Source organism: Macaca nemestrina, chromosome 4, assembly GCF_043159975.1.
Source record: "Macaca nemestrina isolate mMacNem1 chromosome 4, mMacNem.hap1, whole genome shotgun sequence".
In the NCBI taxonomy this organism is placed as follows: domain Eukaryota; kingdom Metazoa; phylum Chordata; class Mammalia; order Primates; family Cercopithecidae; genus Macaca; species Macaca nemestrina.
Window position 1 is genome coordinate 185,163,587 of NC_092128.1, and position 21,035 is coordinate 185,184,621.

A 21,035-nucleotide genomic window follows, 5' to 3' on the forward strand; every position below is an offset into this window, starting at 1 on the left:
GGGGGCCTGGTCCACCGCCCCCCGCAGGAGCAAAACAAGAGCACGCGCACCTGCCGGCCTGCCCGCCCCCTCGGAGCCAGCCAATCGCGCGCGCGGGGCGGGGCCGGGCGCGCTGGAGCCAGAGCCAGAGCCGGATCCCAGCCGGAGCCCGAGCGCAGCCCGCACCCCGCGCAGCGGCCAAGCCCGGAGCCAGCGCAGGCTCGGCCCCGCAGCTCAAGCCTCGTCCCCGCCGCCGCCGCCGCCCCCGGGGCATGGCCTGTCTGATGGCCGCTTTCTCGGTCGGCACCGCCATGGTGAGTGAGCGCATCCTTCGCCCGCCGGGATCGGTTTTATTTTCAAGGAGAGCAGGAAACACACAAAGACTCGCACACTCGACCTGACACCCCTCCCTGGAGCGCGTCCTCTGGGCGCTGACCCAGGGCACCCTACAGAGGCGCCCGGCTCCGATCGCTATCCCCGCCCCTCCGCCTGGGCCACCTGGAGCCTCGGGATGCCCCTTGCACTGGCCGAGAGCACTGACAAGGCGAAGGGGCCGGGAGTGGGGCGGGGGCAGCGAGCAGCCCTACAAGTGGACCGATGGCCTTGACCTGATGGCCTCCGGGCGGGGGGCGTGGGGCTCTTGGGACCTGGAGTGCACTAGGGACTGGGGAAGGGCCGCAGCTTGGGCTGGAGGGAAGAGGAGCTTGAAGAGGGGGAGCCCTGCGCGCGCGGCTGTGGGCTTGGGGACTGGGGACTTCTCGCGCCATCCCCAGGAACGCTAGGCAAGGTCTGGGGAACCAAAGAGGAAGCTGCCCCCAGAGAGCTGGAGCCTGCGACTGCACTCCAGGGGACAGCCTCTCCCGGACCCACTCGGGGAGGGGGCGGCTAAGGCCCGGGGAGACCCGCGAGGGGCAAGCCCGGATTCTTGCGGGCCGCCTTTCTGTGCGCGCCGGAGAGAGACGCGGTGGTGACAGGGACGCGCATCTCACTTCCCCCCAGCTCCGGAGAGGGATGGCGGGGTGTCGGCGAGTTCACTGCTGGACAGTTACTGTAAGTGCTGTTCCCAGGGGTGGTCAGGAATATCCCTTTCCGGTTTTCTGGCATTAGGAACAAACAACGAACCAATCATCAGGCCCCCAGCCACCCACCTCACCTTATCCTAGGGCCCTTCATGTCTACGCCCCGCACACTAGCATCGTATAGGTAGCTAAAGTACAAATGGAAAGTCTTCCGTATTCCACGCCGTGTATCTGTGTAGTTAGTACCCTAATATTACTTCCCCGAGGCTGTAAGCCCACAGTGCATGGCACGCTCCGGGGTTCACCCCGCCCCTCCCCTGTATTTCATTTTTAGCATCCTGTATTTGAAGTCAGCAGGGCTGAGCAGGATTTGACCGACAGTTACCTCTTGCCTTCAGCTCAAGAGAAAAAAAAAAGTAGCCAGGTTTCTGCGCATGCTCTGCTGTGACAACTGCATCCTATGATTCCAAACAGGTTACTGTAGAACATACGGAGCCTCGCCAGCTCATTATATAATGATTTTGTGTAAACGATAGAATGGGGCCGCAGACACGGCCAGGCGGTGGGTGGAGGAGGGGAGAGCCCGGGCCGGAGACCTGCAGTCTGACTCCCCTCTCTGGGCTGCCCTGTCTTCCCTACGTGGCTTCTACGTAGAAGAGGCATTGAACAAAACGGAAAAGCCGTTTCCCTCCCGGTGACACTTGCTTTTTCTCTGGTTGAATCTTTGGGCAACACTTGGAAATTCTGCCTTTTGCACTTATTCATCTATTAGGAAACCTAAATGGGGTTGACCATGGAAAATGAAGGAGATTATTGACGTTAGTTGCAGGTAGAGAAAGTTATTGATCTTACATTAGATGCTAGGTAACTCCTGAATTCCTTTTAGAGCTGCAAAGGTGGCTTGGTGTGGGTTTTGCTATAATGGACATGTAGAAAAATAATGAATCCGATGTTTTAAGGTACAGATGTTTAATACCAAGATTTTTTTTAAGTGTTATATTATGATTTGATACAGCCTCCAGAGCTCAACTGTTTTGTTATCACGTGGAGACAGTCACAGCTGGGCTCATTGTTTTGGAGAACATTATTTTGTTTTGAAAATTATTTTCCTCCCTGAAAACTTGGTACTTTAAAAAAAAGTTTAAACGTTTCTATTCACGCACAGCTGTCCCACCCTGAAAGCACTAGTCTGATGGTAGAAGCTAAGCAGAGTTAGGCCCCAGCTAGTCCTTGAATGAAAGATCACCTGGGAATTCTGGGGGCTGTAGGGTTAAAAAAAAAATAAATTAAAAAGAAAATAAATTCTGGCCAAGTCACTAACAAAGAGCCCTTCAGAGATACCTGGGATCTTAAATTTTGCTTTTCCTTCACCTCCCTGCTCTGGGGTCCATCCTGGTGTGGATCCTCTGAGCTGTGAGTCAAAGGAGATGCCTAGGGGTGAGCCAGGCACTCGGGAGAACATGCTGGAGTCCCTGAGTTCAGTGGGCAGGCAAGGGGTGGCAAATGTTTCTAGTGGGAGGGTGGTATTTGGAGCTGTTCTGGGCTTGTGAGTGACCCCCTCAAGTGTGATCTGGTCTCTGGCTCAGTTAAGGGTATGAAGCCTTGGGTGTTTTCTTCTGGGCAGTCGCCTTGAGGACTCTTGGTCAGCGCATTTTCCTCTTACATGCTTAGGATGCTTAGGTGGGTACCAAGGCTGGCAGCAGTGAACCAAAGAGAGAAGACAGACAGCTGCATGCTAACTGTGCTGCTGACTGGCTCCTCTTCCTGTTTCCCGACTTCCTCCTAATGCTGGGAGAAAAAGTTTCTATCTCTGTGTTCTTGGTGGAAATGGGGTGAATGTGGCTCACCATTCACTGTGGGTGGCTCACTGACTGCTAAAGACGCTCCCCAGCTAAATAGGCATCTCTATCTGCCCAAGGTTCAAACTGTAATCACGGGCCACTCTGCTCAGCGCCCAGGAAAATTTCCCATGAACAGCAGCCAGGAACAATCCTAACAGGGTCTCTTTGGCATTCCACATCTATGAATGAACTTACTATGACTTACAATGTATTGTGCGGCACAAATCATATGTGGCCCGGTGCGGGGGTGGGGGAAGGTCAAAGACAATGCTTCAGTAGGATAGGGAAACAGAAGAGTGAAAGGAAAAAATGAAGAGAGAAGATGCATTTGTTTTAATTTTAATGAGCTCAGGAGGCTGAGGAGAAACTCGCTGTAACCTACATTGCCGGCAGCTCTCATCGGAGGATGTGTTTCCAGAGAGCTGGTCTATTTCAGACTGACAGGCCACTGCCTCGCATCACACAGTTTTCAAGATTTTATTAATTGGGTGAGGCTGTTAGGTGCCATGGAGGGAAGGTGGTCAACTGTATGCATTGCTTTTCTGTTGGTTTATTTGGGGGTGGGGCTGCATGATTTCCCCGGTGTGGGTTTTCCTATAATGGACAAGGCCTGAAAGATGCCAAAACACCCACAACTTACCCGTGGAAGGCCAAGCAACAGTCAAGGGCCGTTACGGAGGCTTGTGGTCTCAGACTTGGAAGCCGCTCAGCCACGCCCTAATCACAGGGTCTTAAGCAAGTCAGACAATGTCTCTGCGCTTCCAATACTTCCTCCGAACTAGAGATGGTCATCCCAGCTCCCAGGGCCCCTGTCCCTGTTAGAGTTGTGGAGGTAATAAGAGGCATAAACTATGTAGGCTAGAGTTTAACAGGCACATGGTAATTGCTGGATCAATAAACACTATTGTTTATAATCACTTACCTAGCATGCACGAGTCATTATTATTTAATACTTTACATTGCAAGTACTTGATTCTGGCTTCTCTCTTTCTTACTCCCAAATCAGTTTAGTCACCCAGTTTTATCCTCCTAGCCTGTCCCCTTGCCTTCAGCCCCACTACCACCCAGCGGATCCAGGCCACCGTCACCCCACCTGGCTCACAGCAGGAGACTCTTCCGCAGTTCTGGTCCTGTTATTCCCTCAGGGCTCCCCAAAGATCTCTAGATAAAATGCAAAGCCCTTAACCAAGTTGGCAAGCCCTACCCCACGGGCACCTTGTTTACCCCTCTAGTCTCATCTTGTTCTAAAGCCCCCTGCTCTCCTGCCCCCACCCTACCAGCCCAAATCTACGCTCCAGCCCCTGCGTTTCTTACAGGTCTCTGGACGCTTCACTGTCTTGTGCTGGTGGGACTTTGTCTACGCTGTTCCCTAGCAGAGGCCACCAGGAGCCAGCACCCCTCCATCTCACCTTGCTAAATTCAGCTAAGATTCTATTTCTGCAGAAAGACTTTGTCCTGCATCTCCCCATCTCAGGGTCTGCGTTGCGTTAGATATCCCTTCTGAGTTACCCATGGTATGCTCTTTGTCTGGCTCTTGCCTTGACCTATTGTAATTAGTTGGTCTTCTTCAAAATGAAAGAAGCAGATCATAGGCACACATGGGGAAAATGCACTGACCAAGAGTCCTCAAGGCGACTGCCCAGAGGAAAATAACCAAGGCATCAAGAAGCACAGCTGAGCTTCTCAACAATCCGGAGGCACTTTTGCTTTCCGCCTGGCTCTTGCCCTTGACCTATGGTAATTAGTTGCCTGTTTTCTTGCCTGGGTCGGATCTTGAACTTGAGCTTGCCAGGTCAGGGGCCATGTCTGTCTGTCTGATTGCTGACCCTAGGGCTTTATCTGGTGCTCAGTTTGTCCAGTGAATGAGGGAGTGAGAGAGTGAGTGAGTGAGCCGAGAGTGAGTCTAGCAGAGAAAGTCAGGCCCTTATGATAATGTAGATGGCTGGTGTGGTGGCCATTCACCCTGTATCAGTGTGGGCTTCAGCCACAGGAAAGAAGCACCTGTCCCTGGGCTTCAGCAGGGGCTCATACATGCAATGGGTGCCTGGGGAGAGGGAGCAGATGGTGTGTGGCAGCTGGCCTCCTGGGGTGAAGGTGGAGGGGCCCACAATAGGAGAGGAGTTGCTCGAGCCCCCTAGGCCTTACCCTCAACTGCACACACAGCCATCGGGGGTCGCGGGGCAGAGCCCATGTCTGCCAGCAGGATCGGGCAGAACCCAGCACGTTCTGTCTTGACTTGGGCAGCAAGGTGGGGATGGAAACGGACATGGGGAACCAGGCCTAGAGCCCTTTGTCTTTCTCCACAGCTTTGTCGACATGCCCCCTCCAAGGCCCAGATCTGGGGCTTTGGGGGCCCTTTTGGAATCAAAGTGAGCTCTAAACACTTGGGGCAGCAGCATAGGAGCCCAGAAGGCAGGCTGAGGGGCATGGGGCAGCAGCTCCTCCAAGAGGCCCTGCCACAGGGGCATCAGGACCAGCTGGGAGGAGGCTTCGGGGTCGCTCCCTTGGGGTCTGCATCTTATCATCACACCAGACCCCTGAGGAGTGCGGATCGCTTGTCAGACACACATACACCCTCCCAGCTCTGCTTGGGGATGCGGGAACCCACTTACGCGGGCATCCAAGACATCCCGCATGCCCGGGACCAGCAGACCAAGCTCAGCTTTATCAGAGTTTCGCTCAGCACCTTTAGTTTTAGCCACACAGTATTATAGCCCAGGAGCTAAGTTTTGATTTCGTGAAGGCCTTCAGAGGTAGAAGATGCCCGGAAGGGGTGTGTGTATGCTTTTGGCACTGTGAGATGTTCTCTCTCGACTTGGAAGACAGCAAGAAAAAGCACAGCAATTTGCTCCCCCAAGGTTCTCCCGTGTTTTGAAGGTACCTGAAGCTTATTGATCTGCTCACGGTTGCCAGGCCATTAAAAAAGGATATTCCTTTCTTTGCATGGATACTTCCGGGTTCTTGGCAATCGGTGATACTCCATTTGACTCCCAGAGGAAGCTTTAAAAGCCAATGGTAGCTACAAACGATTAGGTACTCTTATAATGCAATGAAATGAATACCTATATATTTTTTTATGACTCAGATTCTGGGATAACTTCTGCTACTCACTTGATTGTGGGACCTGGAACACGGTCCTTACATTGTCTACGTCTCAGTTTCCTTGTTTGTCTAACAGATTAAAAAATATTAACCATTCCGACTTTTCAGCGCTTTTATGAAGAGGTAGCAAGACAGCAGAGTTGTAAGTGACTTGGAAATTTTAAATGCAAAATACAAAGGCCAGTCCCCACAAAACTCAGCAGCTCAGGTGATGTCATTGCTCCTGAGACATTTTTATGAGATTACGCGAGAGAGACACAAAACAGCTCAGTGTAAATAAAACTTTCTCGGTTATTTATGTCTCAGGCCCCTGGTGTGTCTTTATGGAGGTTTTTAAAATGAGGGGACTGTAAACAGATCATTGCTTATGGTGGCCAGTGTTTTCTTCTTTGAGGTAATGGATGATTCATCGAGTATAGTTTTATGATTCGATTTTATGATTCCAAAGTAAGACTTGTAGATCAGCGTAACACTTTACCTTAAGCATTTTTTAATAGAAGAAAATGTGACAGAGATGACAAATTCCTGTAGGTAGGCACGTTTCTCCTGGGGCCAAAGGCGCTCCTGCAGTGGAAAAAGTGTTGCTATTAATAATCAATGACCCTGAGCCTCATGGTGAATCTCTTCATGTTCTTTCTCTTGATGCAGCTTATAACAGGTCTTGTTGCTTCCTCTGGTTTTTCTAGAATGCCAGCAGTTACTCTGCAGAGATGACGGAGCCCAAGTCGGTGTGTGTCTCGGTGGATGAGGTGGTGTCCAGCAGCATGGAGACCGCTGAGACGGACCTGCTGAATGGGCATCTGAAAAAAGTAGATAACAGCCTCACGGAAGCCCAGCGCTTCTCCTCCTTGCCTCGGAGGGCAGCTGTGAACATTGAATTCAGGGACCTTTCCTACTCGGTTCCTGAAGGACCCTGGTGGAGGAAGAAAGGTAGGGAGGGCGGCTGTTTTGTGTATCAAGCTGGGAGGAGCCTCTGAAGGAGGCAACACGTTGTTTGGGCAAAACTGGGGTCTGGAAGTTGGAAGGCTGAGTTTCTCTTCCCGACGCTGTCACTGCAGTGGTCAATTTATTCTATTGCTTTCTGCCTGAATTTTCCTCACCTATAAAATGAACAGGTTGGATTTGGTGATCTCAAAGTTCGTGGTTGCTCTGAAATTCTGCGATGTCATTATGGAGAATTTCACAAAGATTGATGGTGGAACTGTTTTTGAACCACCCAGAGGAAAATGGGAGACAGGTGCCCCCTCCCAAGCGTGAAGTGTTAAAAAGTGGCCAGCAACCTAGACTGACCTCTCCAGAGACCCATCTTGAAAGGATTCTTTTGTGGGTGGTCATGGTGGGCTAGAAAGAAAACTAAACTGTTGAAATGAGCTGTATACATAAAAATAGAAAAAACAGAGAGGATGGAGCTCAGCTCAGGAGGTGTCTGGAACGCCACACAATGCAGGAGTTCGCCACCAGCTTGTTGCATGTTACAGGGAATTGATGAGTGGTAGTTTGCGTTTTCTCAGCAATCTTTCCTGGCTCTAGAGTTTCAGGGTCTGTGGAGTTAATGCCACCCTGGGTTGGTGTGGTTTTTTCCAGCCTGATCTGTTTCTTCTTGTGGAATTTATCCTTTATCTCCTTCTGCTCCATGCACCCCTTGTCTGCTCCTAAGTGGATCAGACAGGTGGGTTGGGGGAGCTGACAGGCAGAGGACGTGTCAGACTTCATCAAGAAACCGTGGTCCCTAGTTTCTACCGAATCATGGAAAGCAACTTGAAAATCTGGGAGGACTTTGGAACAATACAAATGACTCAGGTACCCCTGGAAAATTCTAATATTTTAGGACTTTGAACTTAAAACTGGATTCAGCCCTTCTTTCATTTTGAAGAAGACCAACCAAGACTCACAGTTTAAATTTTTAGTTGTCTTTCTTCTTTTCCTTATTATCTTCTTTTTGTTTTTCTACCCTCTTGAAGCTAAGTCTTTGAGACCCTTGGCACTGGCAGTCCTGTCTTCATTGCAATCACAATTTTAGAGCTTTGACAGACTGGTCCCTGGGACCTGCAAGCCCAGTTGGTGGCTGGGTAACTGTATGTCTATGTTTGCACAAACAGAAACAGATTCAGTACCTTCTCAACAGACAACGGTATAGCATTGTGATGCGATACTTGCATTTTCAGAGCATGCCAGCCTGTTCTGTTAAGAAAGCAGCTCTGTGGCAGGCTCAGATGTAGGCCCACTCCTTTGATCCTGTCGAAATTTCAACATAGGATTCTAGCCTTCTCCTTCTTCCTTTTTATAGGAAAATGTATCAAGAAACCAGGACACCATGTCATGTTTTGGCCTCATTTGTCCATATAGACAAATTGTGGCAAAGCAGTGAGCAACATAGAGTGATTCCTGTTCGTCTGTTATGTGTGGCCTTGGAAGTGTTGTCATGATGGTTGAAAATGCTGGGAATGGTGTCTTGTAAAGTGAAGATGGGCTGTAATGCAGAAATGTAGATGTCTGAAACCTGGTGGCATCTGGGCTTGAAATGTCTTGGCATAAGCCTGGCACACAGCTGTAGCCAGTGTTTGCAAGTGAAGAGTATCGCTCCCCTACCCAATGTGTTTGTCCGTTTTCACACTGCTATAAAGAACTACCTGAGACTGGGTCATTTTTAAAGAAAGGAGGTTTAATTGACTCACAGTTCTGCATGGCTGGGGAGGGCTCAGGAAACTTACAATCATGGTAGAAGGTGAAGGGGAAGCAAGGCATGTCTTACATGGTGGCATGAGAGAGAGAGAGAGAGAGAGAGAGAGAGCAAAAGAACTCACACACATTTAGATCATTAGATCCCATGAGAACTCCCTCACTATCATGAGAACAGCATGGGGGAAACCGCCCCCATGATCCAATCACCTCTCACCCAGTTCCTCCCTTGACACGTGGGGATTACAATTCAAGATGAGATTTGGGTGGGGACACAGAGCCAAACCACATCACCCAGTATGTGACTCGTCACCCCTATATTCTCTAAGTGTTTAAACTGATCACATGAATCATCACAGTTAGCCAGCTGGTAATGGCTCTTAGTGAGGGAGGAGCCCCAACTGTCCATTCTTAGAAGAGCAGCCTGGGTGGGGTGGCCACCAGATAAAGACTTGCCCTACAGTAACCTTGTGGGCTCAGGCAGGGGAAGAGCCCAAAATGGGCTCCCAAGGGACCTGCCCATGAGTCAGAAATGGGTGGAGCCAGAGGGGTTGACAGACAGGATGTATCTGGTGTGTTCCAGCTGCTGATTTCTTCGGGGGGGGGGGGCCAAGGGTAGTTTTGCTGTCTGGCTTCCTCCCCACTGCCCTCCCCAACCACAGCAGCACCTGTGTCTGTCTTCCCTCTCCCTGCTCCTCCTCCCCTGCATGCCCCATCCTTTCCTTTGTTCCTGGTGCCTGCAATTCAGAGTCAGATGGCTTATCACTCCAGCACACAGAATAGAAAGGAAACTGAGGCAACGGTGGTTAAGGGACTTGCCCATGCTCCTGGGCTCGAGAGGGGCAGGCCTGGGATGAAGGCAGCAATTTCCAGCTCTGTGCACTCCGACACGGTGGCCACGCCTTGCCTAGCACAGGGCCTTATGGGGTGCCAGGGTCCATGCAGCCAGAAAGGAAGCAGAGCTCTTCCTGGAGACTCTGGTGCCCATAGGGTTTCCTGCTGTTGGTGGTTCGATTGCCATTGCTGAAGAGTTTTTCCTGCCAAAGGGTGCTAGCTGCAGAGGCCCTCTCTGTGCCCACTGTTCTCCCAACACCAGCCTGCTCTTGGGTGCTGCATCCAGTTGGCTCCAACTTGGGTACCGTATTTCCCCAACTAAAAGCCAGGACAATCAATAACAATGCGCATTCAATGTGGATCTTGTGTTGGGGCTGCAGGAGGAGCTGCATCCCACTGGACCTCACCCACACGGGTCGCCACTCTCCTGGTCGGCCTCTGCGCCTGTTGGTCCTCCAAGTCGGCCTCTTTTGCTCCTCCCATAGATGGGTTCCTCCCTCTCCTGTTTTTGTCCCTCTGATTGCTGGCGGTGGTCTCAGTCCCAGCCACACTTAGGTTAGGCCGAGAAGTCAGAGCCCAGCCTTGCTCTGCGTTTCTCTCTTCTCACGGTGGCGGAGTTTGTATTTGGCATCATCTCTGTGCGACCCCAAGTGTGACGCTGGGTCAGGGGCAACTTCTCTGACTGCTCTCAGTGTATTCATTTTGCTGTCTGTATCAAGTCCATTGTTTTCACCTTTTAAAAATTCAGTTTGATGCATTGAGCGAATTGTAATGATCACGCTGAGGCTGGATGTCCTGGCATTGCTGGAGAGGTGTCTCCGAAGATAAGAAGTGAAGGAGTTTTGAAAGCACCTGGTTCTGGCCGGGTGCGGTGGCTCACGCCTGTAATCCCAGCACTTTGGGAGGCCTAGGTGGGTGGACCACAAGGTCAGGAGTTCGAGACCAGCCTGGCCAACATGGTGAAACCCTGTCTCTAGTAAAAATACAAAAAAATTAGCCAGGCGTGGTGGCAGGCACCTGTAATCCCAGCTCCTCGGGAGGCTGAGGCAAGAGAATTGTTTGAACACGGGAGGTGGAGGTTGCAGTGAGCTGGGATCGTGCCATTGCACTCCAGCCTGGGGGACAGAGTAAGACTCCATCTCAAAAAAAAAAAGAAAGTGCCTGGTCCCATGCTTCACAGTAGGGCAAAGGAAACAGGATCTCAGGCACAGAGCTGATTCGCTCAAAGGCAGAGCCAGGGCTGGGACCCAGCTGTTCTGACTCACAGTCCAAGTTCCTTCCCATTACAAAGACACTGGACCACTCCAGTTGTTTCCAGGAAAGACTTTTTCTCACGTGATTTCACCCAAAACATGGTGCTGCGATATAAACTCAACATAGAATGCCATAGCAAAGTTGGGCATTGTGACCAGAATAACTTCATGAAGTCCTAGGTAATTATTTTAAAGAAGGTGAACTTTACAATTCTTACAAGAAAGGCCATGCGGGAAACAGTAGCGGTATTTTTAAGAAGGAGATGCCAGGCACTGATTCTTTAAAATTTTTGAGCTTGACGATTACTAAGCATTGAATATGGCATTTTAACAAAACATCTTGTATTTTCAATTGTAGTTACATTTTCACCATATGATTAATGATGTCTTTGGAGGGAAAACTAGATCATATAATAGATTCCTAGCAAAGAACGTAATTGTGAGAGGAACTATTCTCAGGAGAGAGGAGTACACCCCAAGGATAATTTCCCCGGCTTCGGATACAGTAATTACTCTCCCTCAAGGAATTCGCTCACGTAGCTTGTGCCAATGGGACAAATGGCTCGGAACAATACCATCTTTGGTGTTGTCACACAAACTGTGTTGGGGACAGATCAGAGTGATCTGGTTTAGCTGTTCCTCCTCACCCTTAGCGGCCTTTGCTTCCTACAGAGTAGACACTATGCTGAGAATATTTAGGAATGTGGTTAAGAGCAAATTCACAGAATAAAATTCTTCTTAGGTAAAGATGATGGGGATGAACAGATCTTATTGTAAGCTGCTTTCAGAGCCCATTCACACAAGGGTCTCATTTTATTAGGGTGTGACTGGCCACAACGAACAAATGGAATGCTTGGGTACTCATACACTGCCCATCTCCCAGGAGATCCCGGCGGTTTCCAGGCATAGTTGACTGAATGAGAGCCGTTCTTCAATCCACTTGGCTCACGGGGCCGATTCAGGAAGGATCTGCGTATTCTCCCTGTGGAAAGCTGTGACATGAGGCTCAGAGATGTAACCAACATCATAGGACTGGGTAGGAAGGAACTCAGAACCAGGTCTGTGTGATTTCAGGCCAAAAAGGAGCATAGCGAGTGCTTAGCCCTGACGTGGGCACAAGACTGGACAACCAAGGCACAGCTGTGCCCAGCCCCATGTTATGAAATGGTTTGGGGTTGTCTTGGCTGTAAACTGATGTATTTTCCTTTTAATTGGCCTGTTTGGATGTCAGTGGCCATTGGCCCTTTACAGGGATTTCCTGTCCCTCTGGAGAGGCTCCAGCTTCCCTCTCCTCACCAGGAAGGGGAGGTTGATGTGCATGGCGTGCTTTCTCTCCAACAGGTGAAGCGATTCTCAGAAATCAAATTCACCTCCTAAGATTACCTGGAGGCGAAGTTCAGGTTGAGAACAAATGTAGCCATACCTGGGGCTTTAGAGCATTTTCTTTCCTATCTGCAGTCAGGCCATGGCCTCCACATGGTGATGCTCTGATGGAACGCCATGTCACCTCATGCTTTGAAACCCAACCCTCCAGCCTCATCCTTGCCAAAAACCAGAAGGGGTTAAATATTCCGGGCAGCGCCAAGTCAGATTATCTGTATTGGTTTGCTCCTAAGCATTTGGACACCTTTCTCAAATTCAGGGTTGCTTTCTCATAATTTCCATAGCCATTTCACAAGGCCTGTAATGACGGACCATCTAAAGTGCATGGAAGGCACCATTAATAAATCCTTTCAGGAATTCCATTAAGGGAAGACTGGATTCTGACCAAGTGCTGGTGACTTGATCCAACCTGCTAGAACAGGGAGGGGAGGCAGCCCAGTGAAAGGCAGAGTGTGGAGATCCTATCGCTAGGGGGTTTCAGAGGGGCAGGTGCTCAGGCTGAAGGGGGATTGATAGTTCCCTAGCATGAGTGAGTTACTTTGGTGCTTCTTCAAGGCTGTTATGCTAAGGTGGGCTTTCTTGTGGGTCCACAGGACATTTCTTTCAGTCCTTCACCTTTATTGGAGGCTACAGCTGATTCCTGGTGCAGTGTGGTGGCCCCAGGCCACTTGCAGGGGTGGCTTGCTTGAGGCTGGGGCATTGACAAAGAGGAGCCGAATGCCTGAGTCTGCCTTGGGGAATTCAGAGGACTGGAAAAACCCTTCTTTTCCCTGCTGTGGCCAGTTCCTAGGTTCTTAGTGGTGCCCGGGGTGGGTAGGCGGGCTGCCACTCAGGCCCTGAGGGGTAGCATTCCTTTGGTGATGAGGTCTTCCGGCAGAGTTCTGACCCCTCTGCCTTACAGGGTCCCAAAGAGGCTTTGAAAAAATGTTGAGAATGGACCAGCTCTCACAGCAGATTCATATGAGATGAATGTTTAGCCACTATGTGCAAGACCAAAGGGGTTTGCTACTTTCTTGAACAGGTTTCACATCCAAGGGGCCTAGATGCTCTCCTCCAGCCCACACATTCTCTCCCTATGAGCATGTTGCATGGGAAACCAAACCCTCACCAGCTGGGAGCCGGGATCTGGGTGTGTGACTCCTTAGTGTGGCATTGTTAGCTGTGGCAGCCTCCCTGGACAAGGCTCGGATGGCTCTGCCAACATTGGCCTTGGGGTCTCCTTTTCTCTTTGCCACCTTTGGATTGGCAGTTTCTTTATTTGGACATGTTAATACTTTGTCATTTTCCCAGAGAGTGCTCGTATTCTTGAACCATCTGGCCCCTTCAGTGCGACTCTGTAGGACTGTGCTCTGCTCCGTGGGGGTTGGTGTCACTGTTTAACTGTTGAAGGATGTTCTTACCACAATCATTTTCACCTGCATGGTGGGTGCCCCCCTGCCTTCCTCTACTGCCTTGAATAGGCTTGTATCTTGAAAAGTTCACATTCTCAAATGGAGGCCCTCCCTATAAACCAGAACCTAATCCACCAGTTCAAGAAATAACCAAAGGTGACATTTTGCTGAACACGACACCGTTTCTTTTGTTTATAAATTGGCAGGAAAGAAATGTTTAGAACCATACACCTGCTCTTTCTGAGTTCAGTTCTAGAATCAACAGATTAGCGATGAACAAAGAAAACCATGTAGGTCAGATTAAATATATCTTGAAGGACTAAACGGTAAAACTAGGGATTTGTCATGGAGGTGCATTCTCCATCAAACTCATGTGGATGAAGTTCTGACACCTGCATGGGAAGGCTTACTCTCAAATAAAATGTCCCCAGTGCTGACTGTTTTTGCTCATGTTGTGAGAAAAGGCAACAAGATGGGTTTTCCGTCATGAGCGGTGGCGAGTGGGCCTGCAGGGATCCAGTCTGACCTGCAGCCAAGAGTTTTACTTCCCACTTTGTCAGCTGTGTGCTGTTTTGTCACCTCCGTGCTCTGTGGGGTAAATGGCACTTGGTGTCAAAAGTAAGACACACCAGGGTGACTTCAGGGCTGTGATTACATCCAGCTGAGACCTATATTTAGAGTCCGAATCTTGGAGCCAAAAGGAGTTGTGCTGCCGTAGCCCGCCCTCCTGCCCTGTGGAGGGAGTCTTCTCGCACCATTCCTGACAAGGGACAGCCAGCTTCTGTCTGAGCACTTCCAGCAACCAGGAACTGACACCTCCCAGGCAGCCGGGCTATGTTTGCACAACTCTCATTCTTAGAAAATGCTTCTGTCTGTTGAGCTGAAATCTGTATCTGGGCAATGTTCATTTGTGGATCCAGGTTCTGTTTTCTGAAACTCTGCAGACCAAGTTAATCTTGGTCTTGAAATGAGCTCACAAATGAAGGGGAAAAGCCCAGCCAAGTACAGAACAATAACCAAATACATTACAATCCAGGGCTACCTCAAGAGGAGGAAATAAGAAGTACATGGCCCTTGCAGGAAATGAGATCAGAGTCCTGCTTCGGGAGGTGGGCATCACAGCAGCATCCGCAGGGGGCAGGGCAGCAGGTAGGTGTCCCTGCTGGAAGGTTCTTGCTGTCTATAAACTGATAGGGATGGAACTTGCTGGAAGGGCAGAACCTGAGTCACGTTCTTTCTGTTTCTTTTACTGTTATAAGGCAACTTGGTGCCTTCCAACCAAAAAAGTCCCCCTCTCTGATATCTCAACTGCCTATCTTGAAAGTGAACCTTTTGGCAGGAGTTTTATGGGATTTCTCAGTTGTTATTTCTCTCCTCCCACAGTTTTGGGAGAAAGTTTTTGTTTGTTTTTATTTTTAATTTCTTTTTAGGTAACTGGTGTTTACTGAGCAAATCGTGTTTGCTTTATTTGGCGATTTGCCTCATTAAGCCTTAGGGGAGCGGCATGGGACACACATCAGTATGGGCATCTTCTCCAGAAGGGAAGGAGGGTGGTACGGGGACAAGGGCCTGCCCAGGACCGCTGGCAGGTAGGCGGCAGGTCCAGCACTGGACTTAACACCTGGGGTCCCAACTCCCTGCCTCTATAAGCGCCACTGAGAACTCATCTCTCGCAATCGCTCAGACCCAGGTAATAAAATGAGCTGTGTTGAGTTTTCCTTACCCAGGACATAAACCCCAAAGCCTGCTGACAATGAGGGGCTACAAAAGGCCTCCTGGGGGACGTGTTTCGGGAATTCTTTCATAGATAGAGGTATGGGGGCATATTTGGCCTCTGTCCTTTGTCCCGAGCTCCCCGCACCTGGCTGGGGGCTGCACTGGACACCTCTGCCCACCCTGGCCCTGGGGTTATCAGGCCACCTGGCCTCCACCCAGACGTTCCCTCCCAGGGCGGGATTCATCCTGGCCCATGGTGATGTTCTGCCCACTGAGTGGCAGCTCTAACGCAGGCTCTCCATACTGAGTAAAAGCCCGTCCTTTCTCTGGCTGGTGCAGATGCTGACTCTGCAGGCCTGTGGACGCAGGGCGACGTTCGCGCCCTTGCCGGAGCTCAACGCCCGGGAGAAAACAGCGCTGCCGGAGCCCCCTCGTTCGCGCAGGTGCGGGCGGGGAGGGTGCCCGCCGCCGCGCGTGCGCAGTGTCCGCCCGTCCGCCGCCGCCGCCGCCGCCCGCGCCGGGGTTACTCCCGGTCAACGCTCGCTAGTAACCTCTGCGGCTGAGCGGCGGCGCTCCGCGCGATTGGCTGCCGGCGCCGGGGGCTGTTGCCAAGCAGGAGGAGGCAGCTGCAGTCCTGAGCAGGGGTCGCAGCCTCCCTGGGACAGGGGCGGCCCCATGCCAAGGGAATCACCCGGGCAGTGCAAATCCCAGCGCCCCGCACGTCCTCGTGTTCCCCTCCCTGGGTTCAGGAACACCGGGCCAGGAAGCCCGAGAGCCCTGGTAGTACGAAGAGTTGCCAGTGTGGACCCGAGGGTGAGGTGTTGCCACCCGGGGCGGCCTGCGGTCCCTTCAGGCTTGAGCAGTGACTGGGAGACCCCGGGAATGGAAATGACGCGCAAATGCTGGTGTGGCGTCCGCAGTGGAACGGCCCGCCGGTGTGTGGGGTCTGCGCCTCTGTGGCTTCAGCAGCGTCGGGGAACTGCGGGAATCTTCCAGACTCTTGTTTAAATCAGAGAGGTCTGTCCACGAAAAGAGTCAAACTAAAACATTTAAAGAGATTTATCCTGAATGATCATGACCCGTGACACAGCCTCAGGAGATCCTGAGAACACGTGCCCAGAGGGGTCGGGAACAGCTTGGTTTCATGCTTTTAGGGAGAGGTGAGGCAGTGATCAGTACTTTAAGATGTACATTGGTTCCGTCCAGAAAGGTGGGACAGCCCAAAGGGGGCCTTCCAGGTTATAGGTAAATTTAAAATTTTTTCTAATTGGTTATTATCGATAGAAAGGGATGTCTGGATTACCATACGGGGCTGTGGGGACCTAGGTTGTATCATGCGGATGAGGCCTTCAGGCAGCAGGCTTGAGAGAGAACAGACCGTAAATGCTTCATATCAGACTTAAGGTGTGTGTTGTTAATGTTATAGAGTATGATAAGGCATGTCGGACGGACCCCCACTTCCTGTCATGTCCTGAAGCAGTCTTTCAGGTGAAATTTTAGAGTGCCATGGCCAAGGAGGGAGTCTGTCCCCGTGGTTGCAGGGGATGGTTGCCTTTGAATTTTATTTTTGATTTACAGGTCTTCAGGTGGCACAATTTTCCTAGGAGACAGGTGATTTTTGATTCCTTATAAAACGTGCTGGTTTTGGTTTCAGCTGACAGTGTAGGGTGGAGCTGTAAGGGAGCCAGGGCCTCCTGGGGTGGGTCCAAGCATGTCTGAGGCTTCTCTGGGGTCAGCACTGAAAAATGGCCAGGATGGGGTTTGGAACCTTGGAATTGCCCTTGGGAATCTGCAGCGTTGGCTCGGCTAAGCCGGCTGGAATCCGGAGATCATGCTGCAAGGTCACGCTTCCCGGCTGCCTGACGAGTCACTTCCACCCTGGGCAGGTTAGAGGCAAGGACAGATCACAGCTGAACTTTACGGCGTGTTTTCCAGGGCATCTATTACAGTTTTTTGTGTGTGAACCCGTAAGTGTGATAACAGACATCATTTCCACCAGCTGTACTCTGTTTGGGTAACTGGAAGGCCTGGGGCCACCTGGGTGGATTCGGAGGTGCCACGCTTTGCTGTCTCTGGAGACCAGGGCGTTCTCTAGACACCCAGCGGGACTAGTTCCCTCGGGCATAATTTAGGTGTTTTGTGAAATGTTAAACATCGTCTTTCAGATGCTTTGCTCAACCTTTTGGGCTCCTGACCAAATGCAAAGATACCCAAGGGCTTGCTTTTCCTTGCAGTCTTGGGTTTTCGTTGCCTGCTTGCTTATTGGATTTTGTGGCTGTGGAGCTCGCATTTCTGTAAGCCCATATAGAAATGACAGTTTCCAAGCCAAAACCCACTAAGCCAATGGGTGGACACAGGAAACCAGAGATGGTGGTGGATGAAAATCTTTGCAACAAGAAGGAAGGGTATATCTACAATAACTATGGTGTTACAGTAAGGATGTGTGTCACTAACATGAGAATGGACTCTACACAAAAGTCTGTTGAAAAAGGGAAGAGCCCTTTCACTAAGTTTCATATTTATCAGCGCTCACTTTAGGAGTTACAGCAGAAGCTGCAGGTTTCCTGTTTCTGAAGATCTGCAAATGAGTTTGTCCAGAAAATGGCTGTGTCCTGAATGGTGTGAGCAGGAGACCATCCAGCCTTGTGCCTCTAGGCCTCCTCCCCTTCAGTTGTCATAAATGTGCTACGTGCCCTGGCCCAAACCCAGCAGCCTTTCTCTGAATTTTCTGGTTTAGAGAGGAAAATGGGCAGCGCCAATTTGTCACCTTCTCTCTTCCCAGGGGCGTTCTGTGCTTCTTGAGAACTATCCCTCAATCTCTGAGTTGGCTAAGTCTCTAGAATATGAATTTCAAAGAACAGCCTGGCCAGCAGGGCTCCCTTGGAGACCTTTTTCTCTCCCAGCTTTGTGTCTCTGCAGCCACTCCCCATGGGCTAGCCAGGCTGAACTGCCTGTCATTCTAGCATTTGTGCTTTCTTTGGGACACACCCTCTACCAAGAACCCACCTCATCTCCCCAGGCTAGGGGAAGCTTCCTTCATTCACCCTTACCCCCGTGGCCAGGAGAGTCTTTCCTGGTTATGATCGTGCTCCTCTGCCCCTATGATCATGGCTTTATGGCGCTCACCGTGGGATTTTGTGCTTCTCTTCTGAGCTTCCAAAGTTACCCCTGCATCTCAGCTGCCCAGCCAGCACCTGGCTGAGAGCTGGCGTGCAAATGAATGAATGGAATCACAAAAAGCTAAATCACAGTAGAAGAGCATATACTTTTACCCTTAAAGACAGCTTGGTAGAGAGAAGTAGAGAGGAAAAACAAGAACCTTGAGATGCTGGGCTGTTTTGATCTTCCCTTACTATGTCAAACCCATGAGCCACCTCTGACTAAGCTTCATGCAGTTGGTTTCTGAGGGCTGTTTCTTTGGCCTCACTTACAGCACCGTGGATGGGCGGAGGGGCGGTTGGGGAATGGTAAGAGCCTGGATTCTGGGTCAAGCAGCCTGCTCTTGAATACCAGGTCCGCCTCTTCTTAACCATGTGACCCTGGGCCTCAGTTTTTTCATCTACAGAACAGGGCTGTTCCGAGTGCCAAACTCAGAGGATCGAAGCGAGGAATAGCAGAGGTCATCACTACAGCCAGGGCTGGCACACAATAGTGCTCAAGGTATTTTAATGTTACAGGTCAAATTTTGCTAAAAACTGTTTTTTTGTGTTCTTGGTTTCATGAAGCCAAATACTTCTCCTTCTAATAATAATAGTATTAGCTTGGTATTTATTAGTCTGTGGCAGTAACTTACTCTGTCTTTGCAGCAACCCTGCAGTCAGGTTTTCTCCCCATTCCCTTTGAGGGAGGAAGATGCTGTGGCCAGGAGCAGTGAGGGCCTTTGCCCGGGCAGCACGGAAAGTGCCGTCTCTTACACAAAATGGGGATTTCAAGTCTCAACACCCTGAGCTTTCTGCTTTTTCCCAAGATGGGCTACATGCTCCCTGGAGTTGTCCTCCTAGAGAATTTTTGTATGGTTCCTTTTCTGAGACTTCTCCTGGTTTCTTACTCATGGCTCATATTATGACTAAGTTCAGAGATGTTAAATCCCTCTATCTTGAGACTTGTGTACTTGCGTGTACAAGACAGGTAACAGTCTTATTATTTCTGAGAGCTCTCTCAAGTACTTTCAGATCGCTGGATGACAAGCTTTGCATCTTTGAACTATTTATATTTCAGTTTCTACATTTGTGAGTTACTGGATGGAAATTTCCATCATTGAAACAAAGCTTGGCAAGCAACGTTACACTTCAGAATTTGGCTCATTGGCAAGGTTGATGCAGGTTATCTTAGGAGGATGTGAGATGTTATCAGCTCCTGTGTGTTTTAGTCTTGTGGCTAGATGGTCATGACTGAAAATTGAGGATGTCGTGCCCACTGCTCTGGTTTTCAGCTCATGGCAGGGAGAGGTGGCAGCAGCGCTGGGGTTGGTGGGAGCCACTGTCTCACACCCATTGGCAGGGTGTGAACATTGTTCTTGGATTTGCAAATATTTAATGTAAATCCATTAATGTTGTAGCTTTATAGAAAATGCACTTACTCTCCTTTGCGGTAATACTAAATTAACATGTAACAAGGAGGTTAAGATGAATTGAACTATATGTGGAGCTTAGTTAAAATTTTCTTTCTCCCCCTATTTATTTCAATAAAATGATTCCAGGTGTAGCACTTTTTAGCAAAATGCCCTCGGTAAAGGAGGAGGCAGTATAGGACAGAGCTTGGGAATGTGGGCTCCACGGTAAGAGAGTCTGGGTTCAGAACTGGCTCCACCACCCACTAGCAGGGCAACTGGTGACTTATCCCTCCTGTAAAAAGGAAATATTAATAATAAAAATATCCATCTTATTAGATCAAATAGCTTGATACCTATGAAGCACTGTGACCAGCATGTGGCACTTAACAAACCATGGCTACCCTTCTTATATGTGATGTAATAAAATCATAATATCTTAGAATCACTAAGATGGATCAAAGCCTTTTAGTTCTCATTCTAAATGTTAAGTGTGGCTTGATACCTTAGGCTTTAGAAATGAAAGGGAAAGAGCAAGGATTTAGTTGGTGGCCACTGTTGACTGGTGGCCACTGTTGACTTAGCGTTTCCTAGGCGCCGGGCAGTGTGCTCGGGCCTCACACCTACATGCTCCCATGAGCCTCACTGCTGCCCTTTGAGAGGGGACGGGTGAGGGCAGGTGGAGGGGCCTTGTCCGGGGTCACAGGGCTACAAGTAGCAGAGCTAAGAGGTGACCCAGGTAGCTGCTTCCAGAGCCCCACACTGGTCCCCTGGCTGGGCTACATCTTGCCTTTGTGTGTCTTTGGGTGACCCATGCTCCTAGAGCCAGCTTCCGGTTGGGGCAGAAGACCTTCCGGGGCCTGGCCTCTGACTCATACGATGGCTACTGCTCATCTACTCTGTGTCACAGAAGCTCACACCACTTGGGTGATGAGCCTTTGTCATGTGGCCTCTTCAGAATCAGCGAGCTGGGCAAGGGGCCGAAGCTCCAGAAGGTTCCCCTTTAGTCATTTTTGGGTGTCTGGTGATTGCCAGGCTTCCAGTATCTCACCACTCAAATTGGAGCCCCAGAAAAGGATCATGATGTCATTTCATCCCCTGGGCCGTGGTTGTGGGAGCCCATGGTGCCTTCTGCAGGGCCCTGGAGAACGCTGTGTGTGCTCATCTTGGGACAGGCAGGAGAGGAGGGCAGGTGGCAGGATGAGGGCGCCTGTGGCCTCCAGGTCACACAGTGTTATGCCAGGCCATGGTGCCTGCCATGCTGGGTCTCCAACAGCCACACGAGGTGC

The 21,035-nt window shown here is 50.3% G+C and overlaps 1 protein-coding gene across 2 annotated transcripts in view; it reads left to right on the forward strand.

Moving 5' to 3' along the window:
- Positions 1-139: 139 nt before the first annotated feature.
- The window catches only part of LOC105472590 (ATP binding cassette subfamily G member 1), a 76,366-nt gene continuing 55,470 nt past the window's right edge, over positions 140-21,035 (forward strand). For both annotated transcript variants that reach the window (XM_011725970.3, XM_011725971.3), the window contains exons 1-2: positions 140-293; positions 6,628-6,871. In XM_011725970.3, the coding sequence (XP_011724272.1) occupies positions 252-293; positions 6,628-6,871 (286 nt within the window). In that variant the 5' untranslated portion in view covers positions 140-251. The remainder of the gene's footprint in view (positions 294-6,627; positions 6,872-21,035) is intronic.